At 40.0% G+C, this 25,759-nt stretch overlaps 2 protein-coding genes across 2 annotated transcripts in view; both read right to left on the reverse strand.

The window, feature by feature from the left end:
• Nucleotides 1-1,629, reverse strand: part of oprl1 (opiate receptor-like 1) — a 95,122-nt gene extending 93,493 nt beyond the window's left edge. Inside the window, exon 1 of the mRNA XM_034087727.2 lies at nt 1,177-1,629. The gene's annotated coding sequence lies outside the window, so the exon portion shown is untranslated. The remainder of the gene's footprint in view (nt 1-1,176) is intronic.
• LOC117449729 (uncharacterized) lies at nt 1,373-25,759 on the reverse strand. Its single transcript, XM_034087583.2, has 14 exons — nt 25,662-25,759; nt 25,189-25,253; nt 25,019-25,083; nt 24,053-24,161; nt 23,543-23,689; nt 22,754-22,893; nt 21,789-21,925; nt 21,513-21,606; nt 20,279-20,614; nt 19,926-20,112; nt 19,522-19,649; nt 19,223-19,352; nt 3,406-3,479; nt 1,373-1,441 (listed from the first exon to the last, which is right to left on the reverse strand). The coding sequence occupies exons 4-14, from the start codon at nt 24,132-24,134 to the stop codon at nt 1,373-1,375; spliced, it is 1,524 nt and encodes a 507-aa protein (XP_033943474.2). The 5' UTR covers nt 24,135-24,161; nt 25,019-25,083; nt 25,189-25,253; nt 25,662-25,759.

A 25,759-nucleotide genomic window follows, 5' to 3' on the forward strand; every position in this document is an offset into this window, starting at 1 on the left:
AGCATTGCTAATCTCTGTTTTAAATTGTCGTTATTCTGTTTTTCTGGCGTCTGCACATGTAGCAGTGGGATAACTTGTTGTCAAGGTGGCTAAAACCAGATCAGTAAACAACTTGTATCTTTGCTGCTCTCTCTTAGCTACTCAGTTCATTTCACTTTTGTTAAGATCTTCGTCAGCTTACTCGTTACATATTGTTTTCTGTGGGATTAGTTAGTGTTAGTTTCTTGGTCTTGGTTGCCTTTGGACTTGGTCTGGACTCGACTGATCCTGGTATTGGACTTGGAATACGTTTAAAATGCCCTTTATAAAGCCCTGACACAGAGTCACGAGTAGGCTTTAGAAGAACTTCGGTTTCTCACATTCAAAGTTCACCTGAAACCAAAACCCCACTGGGTTTGACCTGGATATGAATCATTCCGTAAGACTCCACCTTCTCAATTATGTCAGTTCTGAACATACAAAGTGAGTGCATGTATAGGCTACTGTGAAATAATGTCAAAACTGATGAAAACCTAGACATAGGCAAGTGTAATTGAACACCTGCTCAAATCAATTGAATTTGTTGTAGGCTACTTATGTTCTCAAGTTTTTTTTCTGCAGTTGTCATAAAACACAGTAATACAAAGCTGCTGCAAAGTCAGTAGTAACACGAGAATTCCCTACTCAGACACTTACAGTAGAAGAGACACACATTTGAAAGTGTTACAAAAAAGTGCTTAACCAAAGCCTCCTCTTCAAGCCTGACACAACATATAAGACCCCAAAATGCACCACACGTGCACGCACACACTAATCACTGATCAGTTCAGGTGTTTGAACTAAGCACACTTAGCACCGAACTTCTTCCACATATCTTGGCCATGCAACCTGTCACGCACACGTACCACAACATGAAGCAAGTACAAACACACATATGCACCATGAATGCGCAGATACAGCACTTTGAAATACAAGCACGTCATGCACGCGCTGCGCCACGCGCCATCAGTATCTATACAGTGTGTTATGGCAACCTTTCAGCTGAAGCAGCCCAACATAAACACAGTGACGGACTGCAGGCGGACAGAGTCGCGTTTTCACACGCAGCGCCAACACTGGTGGTCCAGGACAGACAAGTCTGTCTACATACATGCACGTACAAATTGCAGCGTTGTTGCAGCATGTGCTATTTCCTACCTTTCGGGTAGCAACAGCTCGAGAGCTTCCCGCAGACCACCCCGGGGACACAACCGCTGGAAGTTGTTGTGCTTCGTCCTGCGTCTTGCTTGCTGTCCGCGTCCTCTCTCGGTGTTGGTTTGCTTTCTTTAAATTCGTAGTTTCTTCCTGCTATCAACACCAAGAAGTAGCCGGTGTCAAAATTCCAAAATCTCCGTCAGTCCTTCCAGGTTTTCCCCAAGATGACGAGGGGGGAGAAACAACCTTTAGCTCCAGTCAGCATCAGCTGGCAGGCAGACAGAGAAACAGAGGGGGGAAAGAGAGGGGGGGGAGGAGGTGAGAAGAGGAGGGGTCGGCTGGGATGAAGATGCAGCCTGGCGCTGCGCTTTCTTCCATTCCTCTCTCTCTCTCTCTTTCTCCACCTCTCTCTCTCTCGCGACAGATCGATGAGGGCTTGCTCAACAACTACCCCTTCTGTCTCTCGCTTCTCAATCTCCGCACTTGTAACCCATCTTCTTGTATGAACATTTGGATCTGCTCTTTCTGTAAACGTGCATCGCTCCCGAAATTATTTTACACCACCGACAGGCATTTTAAAATGTGTGCTCGTGTGCGTTTGAAATGTGTTTCTGGACGAGCATAGCCTGCTGTTAAACACCTTAAGAGGAAGCCATCATGATTAGAGGAGTAGTCGGCTACGACATGTTACTGTATTCCCATATTACATTATCTTAATATCCAAAGAAAAAGACGATGTTATGCTTCCAATGGGGAGGGGGTTAGGGTTTGCAGTCTGATCCTGTGATCTACTGCTTGATTAAAAAACTTCAGATCTTTTGCTGGCGACACAAACATGAGACACATGCTTGAAAATGTCTGACAGAATGTATATTTGCATGATATAGTATGCAATGCAATGATATAGTATGCAATGCAATGATGTGGTACAAAACAGGAGGTTTTAATTTTTTTGTGGGTTTTTAAGATCAAATAAATAAAGAAAGGACTTTCAATCTAAAATAATTAGTCTAAGGGACAGAATTTTTGCAGCTGTTTTCTTTCGTTCAGGCATGAAGCGCAGGATCACATATTCTTTCACACACACATACGGGTATTGGGCCGAGGGCGACACCGTACTTCCGGTATCCGCCGTTTTACGCGAGGTGCAAGCATACAGCCGTACACCGTCTAGGTGTTGCTAAGCTTCCTGTACTGAATATCATAGTCTATTGCCTTAATCAATATCTAGTCAACTCTAAAATACCACATATATGCAATGGCATGATAATATTATTGAGACAAGTGGGGTATTCACCTGGTGTTTCCAGAAATTAGACGTAGATGCAGCCAAAATCGACGAAGGCCACTTTCGAGGGTCGTTTTTCCATACATCTGCAGGCAGTCTGTAAGGGCAATCCGACAACCCACACAGCTCTAGTTTACGCTGGTAACGACCTAGAGCACACCCCTCAAGTCCAGAGATGTAATCCGAAGACATGCAGCGATTTCTTCGGTCGTTAATTCAGAAAAAAAAACTAGTGCGCTCTGCCTGGCTACGTTAGCTAGCTGTTTATATTTGCACTTCCAGGATATTTGCACCTCCAGGAAAATGGCGTATTTATGTATTTATATATTTATATATATGGCGCGTGTTACATTGTGGGTAGCTCGTGACGTCACTGTGTGTGAAAGAATCAGTTGAAAGTATGTTTGGTCTTGTCTAGGCTTAAAGTTGTAGTTTGCATCTCTATAGAGAGCCGAAGTCCCTCCCTTTCCGGTGGAACTCCATGGGACCTTATTTCTGAAAAATTATGTATTGAAGTCAATGGCGAGAGAAAAGTTATCTTTTGATCCCGTTTGAGTTGTGCCGTGAATTACATGTTTGTCAATCTTAAAAAATCCTTTTAAAAAAAGTCAGTTTGTCGTAAAACTGTGAAGTAACACTTATTTGTGTGTGAAACCGCTCAATGAACTACATCTCTGGTCTCGCACAATACATGTCACCAACACCAGAATGAGGTGAAAAGTATTAAAGGAGGTGAAAATCATTGTATGTCTGGGTATGTTGAGAGCTGCTATTACACAGAAGGGGAGTTAGTCGGTTCCGTAAGAGCCAGCATGCGGGACCGGCTGTACAATGTTTCAGTGAGTGTTAAACAAGCGTAATGTGTAACGTTAATGTCAGCTAGCTAACATTAGCTAACAAGGTACACTCCCGTGTTTTGTTTTAGCAACTAGTTTTCTGTGTACCTTGTCCTTGCCAACACGAACGTTATCCACAGCATACACAGCGATCACACAGTTCTTAACGAGAAAACTAGTTGCTAAAACAAAACACAGGAGTGTACCTTGTTAGCTATTTTTCCGAAATAAGGTCCAATGGATTTCCACCGGAAAGGGAGGGACCTCGGCTCTCGATTGGCGCATTTCCACTACACGGCCTCGCTCGGTATGGCTAGGCCTTGTTAGGCCTTGTTAGGACTGGCTCACTTTATGGCGCATTTACATTACAGTTTAGGAACTGGGGTAGTAGGGTAGTATCTATAGTAACGCAGTGTAGGCGGAGCCGTGACGTCATCTTCAATGAGAACCCCAGAAAAACTGTGAAATAGTACCCGCTAGCCGGTACTACGCTAAGTGGAAACGCAACCAAAAACGGGCCTCGCACGGCTCGGCACGCTTAAAGCGAGCTCCGCGCTGTAGTGGAAATGCGCCAGGGTTTTTCTTCTTTTCCCAACTGGCTTCGTGAAGACAAGATAAGATTTACAGATGGTTCATCCAATCACCTACCAAGTCCAAACATTTTCAAACGGCGCCATGACAGATGGTTCTTTGAAATCAAAGCATCTGGCGCGTCAGGTTACCTTTTCACGTGCTGCATTATGTCCTCCCACATTTGTTTTGACATGTTTTATAACTTCAATCAAATGCTTGTAACCTATGCGCTCATATGCCAAGGCCCTGTAAGACTTAAAAACATATCTACAGGTGATCAGTATGGTGGCCGGCAGGTGCAAACGTGGAACAACGGCCCAAAACGCATACATTAGCAGGAAACACCTGCAAATAATGAAATGAAAAACAAACAAACCCTGAAAACAAATACAACAGAAAAACACTGAATTTACAGAAATGATGCAAACTAAATACAACACACAAACCCCGAAAACAAACGTAACAAAAACGCTGCACGATATGCAAAGTCCAAAGCACGTACAAAAAAAACATTCCGGAAGTGCTCCAGGCCTCTAGGGGGCGCGCTACATGGAACAGATTGATGTCCGACCAGACATAGAGAGAACGAACAAGAGTGATGGAAATCGGGAGGAACTAAAGTTCATTTAAGTGGAGATAGATATAGGAAGGTAAGTTTTGTTTTTATACATAGAGCGTCATATTTAGGTAGCGTTAGCGTGCCTAACTACTACACCAGCTGAGGAGAGCTTCACGTGAAGAGAGAGAGAGAGAGAGAGAGAGAGAGAGAGAGAGAGAGAGAGAGAGAGAGAGAGAGAGAGAGAGAGAGAGAGAGAGAGAGAGAGAGAGAGAGAGTCTGTTGCTGCGGTTAGGTATTCTGTGCTGGGAAAGACAAAGTGATGTATTGTAATATTAAATGAGGAAGCTAGTAATAAGATTTACAGTATAGAATAGAGAAATTAAGTGGTAATAGTAACAATTAATACATTTGCTCCATTTTGTCTTCTGGCTCAGACTGGCTATCAATAATGATAAGTGCATACACATTGTGTAGTTGCTGTGAGAAGACAGTTGAATACTTATTTTCAAATACATAATATATGCATGACAGTCATATTTACAAAAGGATGTCGATCCTCTTCCTGTTTTTTTTTCAATACATTGGGTTCTAAACTGACAACAGTACTTTTGTCATACTCCTGCACAATCCTTGTAAACATTTTAAATGGATGCAAGAAACAATATTTGATCTTTGAAAAATATGTGTGGGTGTTTTTTGTATCGTCTTCACTAAGATGTTGTGGGTGTCATTTGGAAATGTATGAAAGTATAATTGTTCTTCTTCCTGGCAATGTTACCCACTGCGGAGGCTATACAAACAAACAAATGTAAAAATAAAGATACACACCACACAACTGTGTCACGATGCAACCGTCAACATCGTTTACCTATAGAAGTTGTTCTGACCCGGGGCAGACTGGACCTCTTCCTGGAATGAGGTTGGTGCTCCATCCTATTTTATCCAGGAAATAAGTGCAGTTGATCTAATGACAGTGTCATTAGCACACAAAGGTATTTATTGATTTCATGTTCACAAATCCAAACCTACATGGTATAATTACATTTTTAATTAGTCTTACCCGATCAGACGCTGGTTGTGGGTGCCTGAGAAGTCTGATAAAGGTAAACAACAAATATATTCAAACTACTGTGCTGTTAAAACATTCTGCTTCTTGTGGCACAAAATAATATGTTGACAATGTTTTATTTTACCCTGGCAAACTGTTGTCCATTCGTGGAGTGCTCACTTTTGGAACATTTGGAATGTCCCACACCTGCATACACACACATGAGTGACTGAAATACAATTAATTCACTTTAATTAAGAATAAATGCCACGATAAATCCAAACTGACCAAGGTACATTATATTGTTGACCGTCCTTTAACTCTCACATTAGGATTTACATTGGGGCAACCAACTCCTCTCTGCACCTATAATATATCTATATGATGTCAAGAGTTACATTTAGCCTAAATGTAACTCTTGACTTAGGTGCACAGTGCTGTCTCTTGACTTGCAAACTCTTTTACCAAACAAGCTAACGCTAGATGGGTAAATATGACGCTCTTTGTATCAAAACAAAACTATCAAAACAAAACGTACCTTCTTATATATCGACTTTTTCCACTTCGATCAACTTTGTTTCCTCCGGCTTGAATTTGCAGCACTCTTGTTCGTTCTCTCTATGTCTGGTCAGACATCAATCTGTTCCACGTAGCGCGCCCCCTAGAGGCCTGGAGCACTTCCGGAATGTTTTTTTTTTGTATGTATTTTGGGATTTGTACCTGCTTTGGACTTTGCATATCGTGCAGCGTTTTTTTGTTGCGTTTGTTTTCGGGGTTTATGTGTTGTATTTAGTTTGCATCATTTCTGTAAATGCAACGTTTTTCTGTTGGATTTGTTCTCAGGATTTGTTTGTTTTTCATTTCAGGATTTGCAGCTGTTTCCTGCTAATGTATGCTTTTTGGGCCGTTGTTCCGCGTTTGCACCTGCCGGCCACCGTGGATCAGCAATCCTTTTATTGAATACAAAGATGATACCATTTGAGAAATGCTTGTGTCAATTGGCCAGTAGTTTAAAGACAATATATAATGCTCATTTTCTATTTCATATCGGTATTTTGTGCCTCTAGTGTGACATATTTACCTGCTTTTATGTTCAAAAAGTGAAGTCCATTTACGTGCTAAAACCCATCACTCACTACAGAAAAGGGAAAACCCCAAAAAGACTGAGTGGACACAGTGAGCTAAATCCCGGATAATGAACTATTTGGTGTGTGTGTGTGTGTGTGTGTGTGTGTGTGTGTGTGTGTGTGTGTGTGTGTGTGTGTGTGTGTGTGTGTGTGTGTGTGTGTGTGTGTGTGTGTGTGTGTGTGTGTGTGTGTGTGTGTGTGTGTGTGTCAAAGTCTTACACAAGGTTCATTATGGCTGTATTGTGTCTGTGTGATGCCTAGTCAAGCAGTAATCTAAGGACTCTTCAAGAGTATGTGCTGGGTTCACTTTCTTGCATCAGATTAAGTCATTTGAGTCCTTCTGCTCATCTGGTTCAAACTGAGAATAATGTTCTGCAACACAGTGTCCTTTTGCAGTGTTCAGTTGTTTAGGATGGTGAAAAAGCTTCAAATTGAACTTGAAATTGATATTACTGAAAATGCAACAAACAAAAAGCATTTTAAAAAATCCATGGCGCTTAGTATGAAATTGTATTTATCAAACCCATTATAGCAGAGAAGTTCAGTGAAAATGTGTTCAAAAGTAACATTACAACACATTCAGTTCCTCAGGACACGTGTCAACAGGTGTAATGTAAGTATACTTAATTACAGGTAATTGGCCTCAGATTATTGAACCACTAGACGTGGACACAAACACTTAGTGTGTGTGTCTCCTATTAACACACCAGATAAATCGTCTTGTTCGAAAATACTGAATTAGAAAGAGACATCCATTGAAATGTGATCAATATTAAACGCTTTTGATTTGTTTAAAAGGCATATTAAATGAAGAGCAGAAAATACTCATTTAACTCCTCTGAGCTGTGTGTGGTTCGAGCGGCATGGAGCTGAATGGGCAACACTGCCAAGCACAGATTTGAACTTATTAGTAAAACACACAAGACTACAGCATGCGTAACTGTCTGGAAAAGAGCACATATACTCAGTGAACAATCCCAAGATAGAGATGACAAAATAAATAACGGAGTTGCAGTGGGAATTGGTTATGTGCGGCTAAGGTGTTGTTTATTTATTGGGGCTGTCTAAAGGCTCCAAAGGAACCACAGAGGACTCATTAAATAAACTTCTTCTGAAGTCCCCTGCTGACCTGAGCTCAAATCTCGTCTCAACTTTTCCCTGGAGATTCTCTCATATTGTCACCCCACCTATATGAATAATGTATTTATATGAATCTATACTGTTTGTGGAGGGTGTACATGTGACATGAGCATGTGTAGAACCGGCCTTGGACAAAGGGCAAAGACAGACAACTCATTATCAGTAAATGAGACCAATTACTTTATTGTAGTCATTTCACATTTCCTTCATATTTAGATTTGTCTGTTTACATTGTCTGTGTTTTTTGGTGGACCCAAGGGAATCTGGGTGGAAGCTTATAGGTATCTCTAAAAATATTGTGTCTGGAAACATACTTTATACCTCTAGTGGGAACGCATGAATGATATCTAAACAAACTCTCCTTGACACTTCAGTGTTCGCCCTCAGAGTACTGTGAACCCCCGAGGTCTCCGAGGACTTTTAATAACCATGAATAAAATGAATCCCTTTATACCTATAACTTGTATTTGGAACTAGCAAAGGTGTAGCAGGGAATTCAATATAATGTCATTGGTCAATGCTTCCGTTGTTTATGTTGAATGTGATTGCATTAAAGTTGCATGCAGCCTCCATGGTTACACACATACGTTTAAATAATGCTGAAAAATGTTGCCAATATCTTTGAATTTGTCGTCATTTTATATGTTTGTGGGAGCTAATCATTTAATAAGCCAGAATAGAACAATTTCCTTTTTAGTTGTGAAGGACACAGAAAACATTCAAAATGTTTCGCTCCAGTCTTACTCAGCCTTTTATTCCCAATCTGTTTTGTTTTTTTCTTATTACAGAACAGGTTGTAATGTATCAGGCATCTAGCAGTCTACAATTTCATTATGGGTGCAGACATTTTTGCAAGTATTCTGAGAGACACACTCAAAAAAAATTGATTTAGCAAACGCATGTTAATACAATGAAATATCTGATATTATTTGAGAATATAAGGATGATCTTTATTTGCAGAGAAAATTAAGTGTTTGAGATAACTCAAGTAATGCCAGGGTTTTAAGATGACAGGAAGTGATTTAGTGCAGCTTAAAAAGGGACTTTTCCCCTATATGGCTGATGTGGTATTCATGCAATGACTTTCTGGCTGAAGCTCAGAGCTTCTGTCTTCTGCAAGAACACTCTGACAGGCACTCATGAGTAAAAGAACAGAGAGAGGAGGTGAAGGATGTGCACAGAGCTTGCTGGTGTGTTTCTGTACCGGCCATAGGGGGCACTAACGTTCAGCCCTAGTGTGAGGTAAAGAATGTGTGGGGCAGGTAGGGTGGTTTGATGTTTACAAGTGTTGTGTGTCCTTGATGTATTATTTAGAGTAATAGAGCAGAGAGGTAGGGATAGGAAAAGGAAGATGAAAAACTCACAAAAAGAGATGGGGTTGAGGTATGCCTAACTAACCTTAGATGCCTCACAGGCTGAATGGCAGATGGCTTAACAGCAAGACATGAAAATAAGTTTTCAAAGTCAGAGACGCAGTGAGAAAGAGCTGGACCCTGCTGCTTATGTTTTTAAGTGTTTGTCAGTCATGTGAGATAATTACAGAAACTGTCAGGATACGAATACTTTATACAATGATTTTCGTAACGTATTTTCTGCCCAAATGAAAGACTAATAATGAAAAATGAGATTCATAAATGTGTGCAGTTCAAAAAGCTACTACGGTGGTCTTTCTAAGGCTCTGATCAGAAACAGAGAACAGTGGAGATTGAAAAGAGCAGACCTTTGAAAACGCCCCCATCAGACTTGATGCACTTTGCTTTTGTCTATGTTGCTAGGCAACTAACAAAAGAGAACTGAACTTTAGCTTAACATAAACCATGAACTGATACCTGTGGTAAAGTTGATACCAACATTTAAACGAGTAAAAACTACTTACCTAGAATCATGTATCTCTAAGAAGGAATCTGCAACAGCCACAACACAAGGCCCGCCTCTCAAATTATTAAATTAGTGTCTGAGACAATGGTAAAAAACATACATGACGCTGCATGGCAGAAGCCTGAAGATGCAATTCCTCTAATGGCCACTAGCTTCTGGCAACATCATTTATGAGAGTTGAATTATGCTCTTCTTCTGAGCTCACTTCTGTTCAACCGTTAGCAATCTATTTTCTCATGTGGTTCTATAATAATAGGTATACTTTACATGTTCTCAAGCCAGGATAGACTGTTATATTATATTTCTCCTGACACAAGTATTCACATTAAATAAACACAAGTGTAATTAGTTTGTCACAGACGTAGTGCATTTTGTAAAGCTTGTTCTCTTTTTTCCAGGTAGGATGCACATTGCTAATTTATAATGTATCTATGCAATGCATTTTCAGACGTAGTAATCCACACATACCATAGAATGCGCAACTAGGCTTTTTATTCACAAAGAGCATATTGCAACTAAATGTCACTCTTTAGTGCTAAACACAAAGAACAAGGACGCTGCATAATTTCACGGGCAAATTAAGTAAACTAATTGCAGTGGGTATGAATGAATTCTCGCTTCTTAGTACTCTTGTGTTAAGGCAGCATGAAGTGACGCCCGCAGGGACACGCAGAAGATTTAGAATTCAAATGAAGGTAACTAACAAAGTGAGGAGAAGAGAGACGTAAACCCGACCTGCTGCTTTTACATTTTGATGGCTGATATTAAATGTGGTAAGTAATGCTAATGAGGCTACTTTTATAAGACTATTTTGAACGGATATTATGTGGACATAATTAAAAAGCAGAAAGTGATCCATCGTGGAAAAAACATTATTGCAACCGTTCATTTTCAGTTTGTATTCTCTTGCTACCTGTGATATTAAGCATTCATGTCAGTAAAAAGAGAAACAGTGAGCTTGGTCGAAAAATTATAAATAAAAAGGTGAGTACAGTTTTTGTGGAGTGTCCAACAGAGCAAGTTAATATTTGTATAAGTCATCGTGGCTTATCCAATTAACTTGTTACAGATTTGCTAACAGGTGCTATTAATATACAACAACCCTTCAAATGTATTTCTGGTCGTCCCCAAATCTGTACGTAAAGCTACAAAATCAAGTTTTACATTCATTAAGGTAGAATTGATTGTATTAAAACTTCATCACTAACGATTGGGTTGTGGTAGTAGGTGAGAGGAAGCAGCTCGAGACAGCATGTTTCACAAAGGTATAACATGCCTGTCTGTAACCTCCACAGGAGATTAAACCGTGACAAAGAATGCACATAAAATGGGACTCGACATATCCAACTGAGATAATACAAAAATGCATATGACACCCCTCTGTTACAGCTTAACTTCTCCTCCAGATTACACTGACTGCACTATGTCATTCTTTGCCACACACACAGCATTATATGGGTTTTTGGCCGGTAAATATGAAAAGTTTGCCTTCTGACACGAACAACATGACAGAAGGACAACAGGGGGCCCAGTGGGTCAAAAAGCAGGCTCCTGTCCCTCCTGCTTCGGCTTCATTACGCTGGTAGAGAGCTGTTTGTCTGGGTGCGCCCCAGGGCTTCTCAGAGGAGAAACTCATCATCGCTTCAGGTCACTCGGCTGGACTCTACAGGCTCCAGCGTGCTAACAACAGGTTCAGGGGACTTGCAGCGGTGGCATGAGCTGTGATTTTCTTTGCTTTAATGGAAACCAATTTTAGGTGTGATTGTCTTCTGCTCCCAAATGTTGCACAGCTCTGCCCTGCTTTAGGTTCAAGGTTAGTTTATTTGTACAGCACATTTTAAGACACAGAGACAATTTAAAGTGCTTCACAGGCATTTAACACATAATAATCAAAAAACAAAACAAACACACACAAAACAAGACAATTCATAAAAGCGATAAAATACTGGCTGCAACTAAAAGTGCAATGATAAGGCACGGTTAAAGGATCTCAGGATAGGCTGCATTAAAAAGAAAGGTTTTTAACCTTGATTAGAAAGGTGCCTACTAGGGCTGCACGATATTGAAAAAAACTGACATCGCGATTTTTTTCCCCCCCTCTGCGGTATATATTGCGGGTTTTTTAACCTGTTAAACCCCAAAGTCTCGGCGGGTACTTTACTTTTCTTTCACGACACTGTGTCTCAGGGGATCTTAATATTTAAGAACCTATTAATGTGTTATACCAGATTAACGGAAATAATCTCAGCTAACTGACGATACAAACCATTTTTACCAAAACAAAACACAAGTCTCATAAGAAGCATCTAAATGACCCCTGAGCGAAAAATGCTAACGCGCTTTGGCACAGAACTCAAGATAAAAGATACCCTTATTACTTATCGTAGCTGCACATACAAGATATCCGATTAAAGCTGAGGTTCCACAGATTATTTAGGTATATAGTATCATCACTGAGTGATCCGAACGCGGACAGGGGAAGCAAACACAGACATCACAACACGTACCTTTACGTAGCTTCTAGAGGAGATGTATCACCGTAGCTGTCAATCTGATCAAAAGACTTGTTCAATGGCATTAAAACGATAAAAAACGCGGCTGAATCGGTTAATCCATAGGTTTTTAACGTCTCTGTATAAAAAATGTCATTTATAATCCATAATTCCATTTTTATGTAAAAATCGCAGAGCAAAAGTTAGCTGCTAATGTCTTGGCTATGCGGAAGTCTCACACACACATTACCAAATAAGGAGTGAGAGTGACACGTAGCCAAAACCGGAAGCTGCATACACTCTGGTGGCTACCATTAGCAGCTAATTGTTGTGCTCCGAATTTTACATAAAAATGGAATTATGGATTATAAAAAATTGCTTCAAAGCCACAGATACATTATCAACCTATGGATCAACCGATTCAGCCGCGTTTTTTCTCGTTTTAATGCCATTGAACACGTCTTTTGATCAGATTGACAGCTACGGTGAGACGATCTCCCGTAAAAGCTCCGTAAAAGGTACGTGTTGTGATGTCTGTGTTTGCTTCCCCTGTTGCGAGATCGGATCGCTTCGATACTATACTTAAATAATCTGTGGAGTCTCAGCTTTAATCGGATATATTGTATGTGCAGTTTCGATAAGTAATAAGGGTATCTTTATTTTGAATTCTGTGCTAAAGTGCGTTAGCATTTTTTTTTAAAAATGAATAAAACCGCACGTCCCTGCGGTGTGAATATCGCGCATGCGCATATCGCGGTTATCGCCATGACACGGTATATCGTTCAGCCCTAGTGCCTACTTCTCTGAAAAGCTGTAGTAACCAAACTCAGGCATGAGTTCAGGTTGGTCAAGGAGTCAAGGTCAGCTCCATCAGCCGATAGAAAAGCTGATTCCCTCTATGCATCATGGTACATTTCATAAAGGGCTGCTTTAGCCTTCATACTACTTATCCTCGTCTGCAATCAATCATGTAATTGATGCCTGATCTGTTCTGTAGCAACAGTATGAGGGCCTCTTGCTTCTGCTTTTCATGCCTTAAGCTTTTCCAGGTTGGTACATGGAAAGGTGAAGAGGTGCTCTCTCGGCTGCGCTCTACTGGATCATATATTCACGGTTAACATGAACGTCGCAGATTTAACACAAGAAACAACTAATGAATAAAATACCCAGCACAATGTAACGTAAATAAAATACACAGCATTGAGCTTCTGCTTTCATGTTGATGTACTGTAATAACCAAATGGTAATGTACATGTTTAAATCATTTTGGTTCAATTGCAGGCTGAATTGATTTATCATGTCTTCAGATATCTCTCCACTCTTCCTCATGGATTTTAACAGAGAGCGCCTTCTCCTATGTGCCCTTGAGATACATGACAATTTAAATCCAAATAGTTCTTAAACTTTGTCTGGAAATCAAGAGAGTATCGGTCGTAATGCAAATGAACTCAGTTAAATGCTGAAGGCAACTTATTAAGATTTGTCCTAAATACTTGGGTATTCTACTCTTACTCTTGCACTTTTCTTGCATTTTATGTTTTTGTACTGCTATGTTTGTAATTTTCATTTTCTTCATTTGTGGGACTGCGGATTGAAAGTAGCTCAAAGCTAAATCCGGCATATACACTTGGCATATTTTAAGTGTTCATTAATGTGCAATGTCTCTGCCAAATAAATAAATAACGTATCAGTCTCTGTTAAACAATATTACAATTATATTTGGCATAATTTATCTAAATATAATATTATAATAACATAACCATTTACTATATAAAAGCTATTTGTCAGAGATGTTCACAAGTCTTTTTTTGCAAGTCCAAGTCAAGTCTCAAGTCTTTGGTCACGAGTCCAAGTCAAGTCTCAAGTCTTTGTGGGGTGAGACTTGATCAAGTCTCAAGTCTTTGGTCACGAGTCCAAGTCAAGTCTCAAGTCTCTAAAAAAATAAAAGTCTCATGTCTCTTCTGGTTGTAATAAGCCTTCTATTGTCTGCTGCTATCCAGTCTGTTAAGAATACTGCACAGCTATATCTAAGCAATTCAAAGCATTTACTGTGTTATTATACACTGGGCCTCTAATGACATCTTTTAAGTCTACTATTAATAAACATATTCCTCTATCCTCTCACTCAAAGCCAGTGTCATGGTAACCTGATAAACCTGTAACATTAACGTTACGTGGTCAACAATAAACCTGTAACCTGCCTATAAATCCACAGATGTATTTATGTATGTAACTATGTATTTTTCTACGTTTAACGCAGCGGAACGTAATGATTAACGTTACCGACCTTTTTTATGTCATGTCAAGAGTTGGATGTCAACGCCACTCAACTCAAACAAGTGTGACAAGCAAACATTCACTCATCTTTTCAAATATTCAGTTACAAAGCTAGCAGCAAGCTAAGTTAACATTACATAGCTGATGCTGAGCTAAACATGTTCGCTAACCGTCCATGCGTTAATGTGACTGACCTCTCCGGGTGACTTTTCAAGTGCCTGATGAAATCCGACGTTGTTGCGCCAGCATCCTTGATTTTGATATTGCAGACTTTGCAGTGTGCGCTCCTTTTGTTGGTGCCGCCGGCGTTTTGTTCGAAGTTTTTGTAGTTGAACCTAATTATTACAAGCGGTACAGCCGCAGGTGTGCCGCCGGTCGCTATTGTGTTACTACGAGGTAGTAACAGAGGCGCGCACGTCTGTGTAATGAGCCCGGCTAAAGTAACTGGATGGCCTACCTGCCTGTCAGCCTTCCATCTGGGCACAAACTGATCTCGTGCCCTCATTGGTCATGTGCGCGTTCGTGTGTGTTGGAGGAGGCGGGCTCTATAAGGAAGTAGCAGCCTCTAGCAGATTATCTCCGGTTGTGTATTTTCAAATTCTAGCGATCTCGAGCCGGTTTCTCTCAAATGTACCTACCCCACCTTTAATACGCCAAAAATAGAAAACACAATGATTGTTCACGAGTCCCAACACACGAGTCCAAGTCGAGTCTGAAGTCTTTTGGTCACGAGTCCAAGTCAAGTCTCAAGTCTCTGTGTGCGCGACTTAAGTGCGACTCGAGTCCGAGTCGCAGACTCGAGTCCCCATCTCTGCTATTTGTGCAAAGCATGTTTTCCTTTATCTACAAGCCAATGCACATCTTGAATACCTTACAAGCAAACGTCTAAAAAGACAAGGACATATGAGCTCTTTTTCTTGCCAGTATTCAGGTAGGCCTTGAGCTGCAGTAAAGAGTTCATGCTTTTCTTGTTGAGGAAAGAGAGGAGCAGAGATTTGGTAAATGTAAAAGCTTCAATATCTTCCTGCTCCTTATTTAAACAACAACTGGTAAACAAAGAAATTACCCATAATTGTCTTGACATTTTCCCAAAGTTTAACAACCAGACAATAAACCCACACTTTATGATGGTGGTTGCCATAGAAACCATTTATAATTCAGCTGTAGCTGCGTAAACAGCCCTTCCTTCAGCATACATGAGAAATTAATAAATATTTGTATTTGTTTTAAACATCCTTCCGTTCATTAGTTTTCCACTCTCACCAGGAGATGAGTGTTTGATCAGTGCAGCCTGTTCATAGTTCAACACGTTTCCAACTTCTTCAGAATCCACTTCCATTTGCTGTTTTTGATCACAAAGGTGTCTATGTACTTTTAAATTAGATTGTTTGATTTGATTTATTTCGAATGTGTAAAACAATAATACCCATTTTTTACATGACAATTATTATACAATACAAAATGAATCAGTGTCAAATTGATATACAACAATATTACTGATTCTAAGTTATGTATAAACAAATGATCTACTGATGATTAGGAAGGTGCTTTCCATTTTTTTAAACAGCAGAAAACAAACTTAATACAACAAAACCTGATCTGCAACTGGAACACAAAGGGCAACAACTATGTTAACGCCAGGGTTTGACCTGGTAAAAACGAAATTAGTTCCAGCTCTGACCTCTCACTATAAAAGTAAAAAAAAAAAAATACATTGGTTATAGTGTATGTGTCATACGTGTGTTAACGGTTTTAGAATTCACACCAAGGAACTTGCACGTTGTTTGTTATTATAAGTATTGACAAAAATATATTTTGGGTTGAAATTAAATGGTTTGAAAAGTGATTGTAAATACTTAAATTGTAAAAGGTTGACAAAAAAACACTAAGCAGATAGCGTAATTGCAGTCCCACAGTGCAAGGAGAAATAATTGAAATACAATTCAAAGATCTACAGGCCTTTTTATTGCATTCCAGTTTATCCAAAAATAACGATACATTCATTGAACAGGGATTGTTTCGGCCACTAAGAAGACCTATTAAGAAGGAAATCGTCCTAAGGCTGAATGTTGTGTGTTAAATGGATCATGGTTGGCAGAACAACACAGCCTGTCTGATCTGTTTTCACTCCATTACCTTGCCTCAGTAAGTGTTTGGCAGCGTCCGCCACAGGAGAGGGACTTAATCAGTCAGTCTGTCAGCCTCTGGACTCAACAAGCTGTCGTGACACCCAACAAGACCAAGGAAAGGCTTTTTCTGACTGCTTCTGGTCTGGACTATAACAACCCTTGTTGTTAAATACCAACCAACTATGTGCAATATGTGCAATATATATATATATATATATATATATATATATGCCGTTAATATGTGAAATATACCTGCTAAATCCTCAGAACTGTTACAGGATGTGTATTTTGTAAATTGTGTAACTTTTTTTTTTTATAATATTTTGTTGTATCTGTAATTGTGAAGCTGACCGTTGAGCGGCCCGACCAAGCAAGGAGGCAGAGGCAGAGAGTTCAAATATAACCTGGTGTGGGCATTTATTAAATCATGGGCACATGATTCACAGCCTCAATATGACTGTTACCCGTGAACACAGTCACCAGCCACAAGGAGGATCTCACACACACTACCTGTCCAGGGAAAACAGAGCCTAAATACACACACACTAATCAGGCCAATAAGACACAGGTGGGGGGGGGAGACAACACAGGGCACCAGGTGAACACAATCAGCAGCCACAGACAAAACAGGAGGGGGAACACTTTCAAACTAAACCACATGTGCAATATTACAAGGCCCGAAGCCGTCAGTCCACAGTGACGAAGTTACCTTCGTCACAGTAATATATTTTTTGTGTGCATGCTTTAGGTAACAGCTGTCTTTGGCTCTTTTCTGCTGTAACAATGTAAATGCCCCCTCCGTGGGACTAATACAGGTATTCTGATTCTGACATTGCTAAAGAATTAAGCGTCTTTGAGTTGTGAAAAGCGCTATATAAATAAAATGCATTATTATTATTATTATTATTAAAGAGGACTACTGCGTGAAAATATCTTGACTATTGAATTAAATGTTACTCGTGTCAAGGTCTTTATTATTTATAAGTGTTGGAACATCTTTTAATCATTTGTAGCTGTGGCACCATAACATCCAGATGTCGGATATAGACCAAACTACTGGCCAGTGTGCGATTAAATGTGCTGCAAACACACAGCAAATTTGAAATCTAAAATTCAACACCCATGTAGTTAATTTTAACACTATGAAAGAGTTTATATTGAAACCACCAGCAAAGTGTTAAATTAACACTTTCCAAAGTGTTGACAATATAACACTATCACAGTGTTACTATACCAACACTAAGAGTGTAAGATGTGAACACCAACACTGAACACCAACGCCAATAACAACATTAACAGTGTTGGCTGCATCTTCAATTCAACACTGTTTTGGTGTAGAGTAACACTACAGTAGTGATACATCTTCTTCCATCTAACACCTTTAAGAGTTAAACATGTACACTAATAGTGTTGCAATTCAACACTGTCCTGGTGTAGAGTAACACTACAGTAGTGATACATCTTCTCCCATTTAACACCTTTAAGAGTTAAACATGTACACTGAGCTAGTGTTGAATGCACATTATACTGGTGTTGCATTTTGCATTAGCCTCAACACCTCTGGGAGTTCAAAATGAACACTAATCTAGTGTCAATGTTGGGTATTGGTATTATGATGTACAACAAACTGGTGTTAAAAGTTACAATGACCAATAAATCATTCCAGATAACATATATGCCAAGTGCTTTATTTGAATGGTGGCATGTCTCTTAAGACTGACAAATGTTCACAATGCACAAATTCTCACAATATGCAATTCAACAAATAAAAAAATAACCCTCTTTGACAGGGGATGTCCGAAAAGGTTGTTTGTTGCCTGCCGTGCCAGGCAACAAACAACCTTTTTGGACCTCACACACCCATGGGGTGGGGGGATAAATACAAATTACAGCACATAGCTGTCTAAGACAATATAAAAAAGGGTGTCATTGGTACTTGCAGACATTTGCAGATAAAAAGGCTTATGAAATTGCAGTGCATCAGGTTTGATGACTGAAAGACTATCCTGCTTAACAACATTAAAGGCATGAAAACGCTCAACAAATAAACTTTCCATGTCTCTTAAGACTGACAAATTCTCACAATATGCAATTCAACCAACATTCAATATTGTTCAACAGCAAAAATGTATATGTACAAAAATAAAAAATAACCCTCTATGGCAGTGGAGGTCCGTGGAGGTCCGAAAAGGTCATTTGTTGCCTGCCGTGCCAGGCAACAAATGACCTTTTTGATCCATGTCAGAATCACCAACATGTAAAATGTCTTCCCTGAGAATAACAGCTTGTTGGACTGGTGATTAAGGATTATTGCTTGAAACGACCCCATCCTTATCATGGTATTTCTTCAAGTGTTTTTTAAAACCTAAAAAACTTTTGAACTGCAATGAGCAGCCATCCTGAGCGCATATCAAATAAAAATGTTTTCCTGGATACAAGCCATGAACAAGCTTAATGTGCCGACTTAAGCATCCAGGCGTATCAAGCAATAATCTGCATATGTAACACTTATACATTACTCACAAACTTAGTTCTCAGTTCCTTGACCTTGGGGCTCTCACTGGTGGTGTCAACGTCTATGTTATAGACAGTTGTTTGCAGAAATGTGTACATGCTTTTGAGTGCTGGATCATAGCTAGTGCCTAAGACAAAGTGAAGCTTAAAAAGTTCATCAATTGCTGCTAAGGAAGTGGTAGCCTCACAGGGTATGAGCTTCTTGTCAATCAGAATGAAGAAGTTGCCGACAGCCTCCTTGCTGGTCCCTGAAGCAAGAAGATATGGCTGGCTCGTGTCCATATGGCTCTGAAGGTGCTCATCCAGACTCCTACAGGACTGAAGGACAAGGCAAGCAACATTTTAATTTTACATGGCTAATTATGCGCATGTGTGTGTTTTTAGGAATAGTTTATATTTGCACTAGCCTAGTCCTACTTTATCATAGTGACAGCTCTCTGTAGTAGTTCTGGTGGCTAGATCTAACATTCTTAAACCTGCCACATACCTTGTGAAATACGACCAGATGGTCAATGGCCTGAGCTACACTGATCTTCTGGGTTTTCTTCCTTCCCGCAGGCTGGGGTGACAGGAGGTGCAGAAGGAGGAGGATGGATGCCATATCACTGTCCCACTCTGTAAGAAAAGAGAACAATGATCAACTTCTTTTTTTTTTTTTTACCAATCTGTATAATGTCCAACAGTTCATAGTGCATGTACAAGCAAAATACAAGACATGAAGTCTCACAACACAATAAAGTATGGAAAAAGTGAAGTGGCCTGAATACTTTCCAAACCCACTGTACCCTGGCATTCTCCAACTGTGTGGTCATACACTCCCTCCAGCCTCACATAGACCATTTACAATAGGCAATATGACATGATATGACAATGCAGTTCCTAAAACCATACCTGGTGATTCCAGTGATGGTTCATCAGCCCTTTGGTTCTTGGCAGACAACAACAAGCGCTTCAGCAAGGGTGTGGAAGTCAGCATTTCTGCCTGTTGGATGACCTTTGCTTTGAAGGAGGTTGGCCACTTTTCCAGTAGTTTGGATGGAGTTTCTGACCCAAAGAGGAGACTGAAGTCTTGGAGAATCTAAAACACATATACAGCACAAACGCAAGAACCACCATCAGGTTTTCAATTTACTACCAATGCCAATTTCACAGATTTAGATCATCTCCATTTAACTGAAGGTTGCTTAAAACATCTATCAAAATAACATTCATAATAAGCAAAAGTAGGAGTAATAAAATATTACCAATCCTTTAGTGTCCAGCAGGCGCGGGAATACTGAAAGGACAGTGGAGGATCTCTCAGGATCGTGGACAAGGCGCCGTCTATATTCCAGTGTGTCTCTCATCTTCTTCATGATGACTTCTCTGTTGTTTGTATGATTCATCACAGATATGAGTTCTTGAAATCTCTGCTCATCTGGATGATCATCACAGTGGCCTATCTCTCTCCTTAGCATGGGGCCTCCATTCTCTTCTATTCTGGAATCCTTGGACCTCACAGGAAGTCGCGTTGCTCTCTGAACGGACTTCAGTCGCCACGCTAGAAACCCACCGCCTTTCTGCCCGTCATAAAAATGCTCCTGACCGAAAAAAACAAAATTGACAATTCACCCATTGACAAACATTCACATAACCAATGGCGGCAGCTGCCATGCAAGGTGCAGGCCTGCTCAATGGGAGCAATTTGGGGTTCAGTGTCTTGCCTAAGGACACTTTGACATGTGGACAGGAGGAGACGGGATTTGAACCACCAACCCTGCAGTCATTGGACTATGCGCTACCTCCTGAGCCACAGCCGCCCAAATGAATTAAACTACCCTACAGTATGTATACAACTACAGGAATTCTTAAATGCAGTAGCATGTTATAGAAATCCCACAGCATTCAAGGAACCATGTAAGCCAGGGGTGTCAATCTCAATTTCATCGCGGGCCACATCAGCATTATGGTTGCACTCAAAGGGCAGGTTGTAACTTTAAGACTATATAAAATGATGTATTATATATTACATTATTGCCTCTGCATTGGATTATTATCAGATAGGGTAATAACTTCAGAATTAACTACGTCTGAATGTAGAAGTTAAGGCAAATAATTGCAAATCTCTTCAATGAGAATGTCACAAAATAATTTTAAAAGAAAAACCAAATTCTGGAAAAAAAGTCAAAATCAAAAAAAGAAGTGACATTTAAAAAAAAGGGAGGTGAAATAAAAAAAGAAACATTTAAAAAAAAAGTCAAACTCTGAAAAAAAAAGTCAAATTTGAGATGCATTATGGGACATGTAGTTTATGGGCAACGTGCTTCTGTAAATCATCATGTAACCATATAATAAACATATCATTCTTTGCAAGCTCTTTGCTGGGGCCACAGAAAATGAAGTCACGGGCCGGATTTGGCCACCCGAGCCTTGAGTTTGATACCCCTGATGTAAGCCATCTAAAACAGTCTACTTTGATCATAATCAAGAATAACTCACATAGCCTGTCTTCCCATGTGGATCTTGGAGCGAGGGAAACAGGGTAACAATCCCCAGTGCATACTTCTCTTTGGTCAGTCGCTGAGGGATTCTCCTGTAGAGAAAAAACAGTGATTTTCAACATTTAATTCATTTAAGTCTAAGAGACTCAGTTTAAGAACATATAAACCTAATGAACTCAATTTATGTAGAAATACAATTGCACCAACTTCATCCACACTTAGCCTATACATACATGACACTTTCATGCAAAGCTATAACAAATTAGAATCTTACCCCTCACTCTTCACCATGTCTGCAACTAGAATGTTCACCATCACTTTTCTTGTGGCAGGACTAATTGTTCCTTTTTCCTCATACTCCTTCATCACATCACTTCCTCCTGGTTTGGTCAGCAGAACCTGTTTTATCAGCTTAAAACAAAACGCAACAAAAATGACACCCGTTAAGTAAGCAGTAGGGATGCTCCGATCGCCAATTTCGGGGCCGATCGCCGGAATCAGTATCGGCCGATACCGATCGCGTGGGCGGGGCCTAAATGGAAGATTTAAACATCACTTTAAATCTTCCATTTAAAGTGATGTTTAAAACTCAGTTAATGGGCTCATTCACTGGAGCTTCCACAAACAACAATAAACTTAATTATTACATTCAAACTCTCCCTCTCTCTCTCTCTCCCTCTCTCTCTCTCTCTCCCTCTCTCTCTCTCTCTCCCTCTCTCTCCCTCTCTCTCTCCCTCTCTCTCTCTCTCCCTCCTGACAGCCTGTCAGTATCTCATGCAGCTCACTGATCTAGTAATGAGTGACCCGACAGTGAAGAATAAATATATTTATAATAACTAGTTTAGCTTGTTCCAGAAGTAGATAAAATAGCTAAGTGTGTTCGGAGCTGCAGGATTTCTGCTTCACGTTGCATTCCGCTATTTTCCTGTCTTTTTCAGACACCTTAAAATAATGCCAGACCGTTGAAGCCATTTTGGCGAGCTTGTTTTGCCGCACACAGAGAAAAGTGTCATGTATTTTACGTCATGCGATCGGCTCTCACGATCGGCATGTTTAGAGAGCACCGATCGATCGGTAGAGAGTGAGTATCGGCCGATATCGATCGGTGACCGATCGATGGGAGCATCCCTAGTAAGCAGTATAGGTTTATGAGCAATCTACTGGTACAGACACACGGATGGACAGACGTCACTAAAATGTAAAACAATGGTGTACATGACATATTGAATATGCACTCACATCTTTGGCTTGTGGACCCTGCAAAGCCTCCTCCTCTTTTCTGAAGCGTTTCAGAGTGCCACTGTAGAAATCGATTTCACTGCTGCTTTTCGAAGTGACTGAAATAGTATCTGTGCCTGAAGCGGGGGATGAGGATGGCTCTGGAAAATAATGTCATCACACAAGAGATATTAAATATGAATATTGAAATTATATGGTCTTCCTTTGTCATGTCTTTATGTAATCTACTGGTGAAGTGTTCTCAAAAATACAACAGACCCACTGAAACCCTCCATTGCAAGTATGAGTCCCAAAGTCCTTGTCCACAAGAGCGCACTCTACTTGGGACCAATACTTAAGACAGCAATGGTGTTTTTTAGTCTAGCAAAAGCTTAAGAACAAGGCTTTCAACAAGAACCCCAAGTAAGTACAAAATTATGTATTTTCACCAAATCAGTGGAGTACGCACATTTGATTCCTATAAACAATACTTTACCTTTGAAGATAGTATTGTTTATAGCAATGAAATGTGTGGTGTGCTTGACACTTGCATGGGGATAATTAGCATACAATACAATTGAGAAATGTAAAATCGACCCTTTTCTCAGCAGCCATGTTGACATGCAGCGTAAACAGAGATGTAATTTAGGATGTAGGCAGGCCAGGGCCCTGCTAATATGCCGTCTCACTGGAATGGCTGTGACACACTAAATAGATCGGGCCAAAATTAATTTGATCTATTACACCTGTGTTTACCCTGCTATGACGTCAACATAGCTGCTGAGAAAAGGGTTTATTGTCGTCACTCACCACCACTGTCATTCAGTTCATCTTTGATGACAAAGCATATTCCACTGGTAGTGAGTAGATCTGGAAATGCGTAGTCGTCCACTTCTGTGCCAGTCTCATCCTCCACTGATAAGATGCTGTCCACATGGATGGAAAACCTCTCTTTCACTAAAAGGATTGAAGACCAAATATAAGCAGAAGCTACACACACACACACACACACACACACACACACACACACACACACACACACACACACACACACACACACACACACACACACACACACACACACACACACATACACACACACACACACACACACACACACACACACACACACACACACACACACACACACACACACACACACACACACACACACACACACACACACACACAAGGGGGGGGGGACTGCCTCAACAGTGCATCATGTCCATCTAATGTAACAGTAGGTTAATGAGGGTGGATCGCAAAATTCCCCTCTGTGGGACTAATAAAGGTATTCCGATTCTGAAGTGGTTTACTTGCCTTCAGTGATGAAGATGTCAAAACAAGCTTCTGGAATTTTGATGTACTTCTTTTGGTTTTGGTATTGCACTTTGACTATCATCTTCAGCTGAAGAGAAGAGCAAGAGCCCTATATGGGTAAAATGGAGAAACACAACATTTGTTATTCCACAAGTTATTATGATGTATCACAACTTCCCCTTCTTAAGCAAGAAAATACTCCAATTGTGTAAGGGTGGCATAATATAAATTGGAACTGTCTTTAGATAAAGAAATTCTACTTTATGCTCCGTTCTTTTATTTTTGTATCTTTAAGCTGAGGCTTCTATCTGTGCATGACAAACGTTTCGGGACCAAATTAAGCACAGTGTTGGTGTGTTGCAACCCAGTCTCACGGCATTTCGTGTTATAGTAAAAAAAGACACGATTTCCCCATTTTTTTCGTGTCACACAGAACGACTTTAAAAGCAATGTAAATAATAACAAATTAGAAGGAAAAAGAGATTTTAAAAACAAATATAGATTTCAGTATTCTGACACAGAACAATATTTAGAAGCAATGCATTTGTATTGGTAATATGTTTCGTGCCTGCGCCAAATTACAAGGAAAAAAAGATGACAACAAATACAGATTTCAGTATTCTGAGCCATTTCTTTTCCTCCGACATTATACCATTTAAAATAAAAGGGTTAGGCTAAGGGTAAGATATTGAGTAAGAACATGTTTTTATGAACCACACAGCTTCTGGTTTTCCAAGAAAAGAAAAATCGTTCTGTGTGCCACAAAACAAATGCGAAAATCGTGTTTGTGAACACAAATCAATAGATTAAATGTATGCCGTGAGACTGGGTTGCAAATATTCTTAGAAATATAGTTAACATTATTAGCTACCACAAACAACTACAATTATTTTCAAGGGAAATTAACTAATGTTAGCTAACTGGGGAACAAATTCAATTAAATGTAACGTTATCTAGATAACTCACTGCATGCAGTCTGTTGTCGAGGCCACACAAGATGGCTGCTTCCGCACGGAGCAGAAGAACACGTGCTAGAAAGGAAAAGGAGCCAATTAGCCAACAACTGTATTACTGTACTACATACACTTAAATAATTTCACTTGGGGAACAAATTCAATGAAACGTAGATAACTTACAGTCACACGGTCTGTCGAGACCACACGGTCGAAACCCGCGGCGACTGATGGCTGCTTAGGTGACACTGAGATAGTGATAGAAAGGAAATTGGAAAAATAAAAGTTGTTAGCGAAGTCGGCTAACTATACCGATAAGGACCAACACCAGAACCTCTTAGCTAGCTAGCTGTCGAACTAACGTTAGACATGTGCAATACGTTGGTGTTTGTAATGACATAATAGTATGTAACATAGCTAATGTTATCTAAGTTGACATCTGTGTGTAATTCGACAGCTAGCCAGCTAGCTAACTGGCTAGCTAACTGGGTAGCATTTAGCAAGCAGGTGCACGGCCAGTACAGACAAATATTCTTAGCAAGCTAGTAAACATTATTAGCTACCACACACACAACTGTAACATTATTTTTAAATTAAGTAATGTTGGATAACTGGGGAACAAATTAAATGTAACGTTATTTATCTAGATAACTTACCGTCACTCACTGACTGCAGTCTGTCGAGGGCGAGGCCAAGCGATCACACTTGCTGCAAGACGGACTGATGCTAGAAAAGTAAAAGGCGGCAATTATCG

The sequence above is a fragment of the Pseudochaenichthys georgianus genome, chromosome 7 (genome assembly GCF_902827115.2).
Source record: "Pseudochaenichthys georgianus chromosome 7, fPseGeo1.2, whole genome shotgun sequence".
Classification (NCBI taxonomy): Eukaryota; Metazoa; Chordata; class Actinopteri; order Perciformes; family Channichthyidae; genus Pseudochaenichthys; species Pseudochaenichthys georgianus.

Excerpts from the sequence above, each read along its gene's own strand:
- LOC117449729 (XM_034087583.2), bottom strand. The coding sequence starts at position 24,134 with ATGATAGTCAAAGTGCAATACCAAAACCAAAAGAAGTACATCAAAATT. Across the intron at positions 22,894-23,542 it reads TGAACTGAATGACAGTGGTG|AGCCATCCTCATCCCCCGCT; the intron begins GTGAGTGACGAC and ends ATTATTTTCCAG. Across the intron at positions 1,442-3,405 it reads TTCGTGTTGGCAAGGACAAG|CTGATGCTGACTGGAGCTAA; the intron begins GTACACAGAAAA and ends TCTGCCTGCCAG.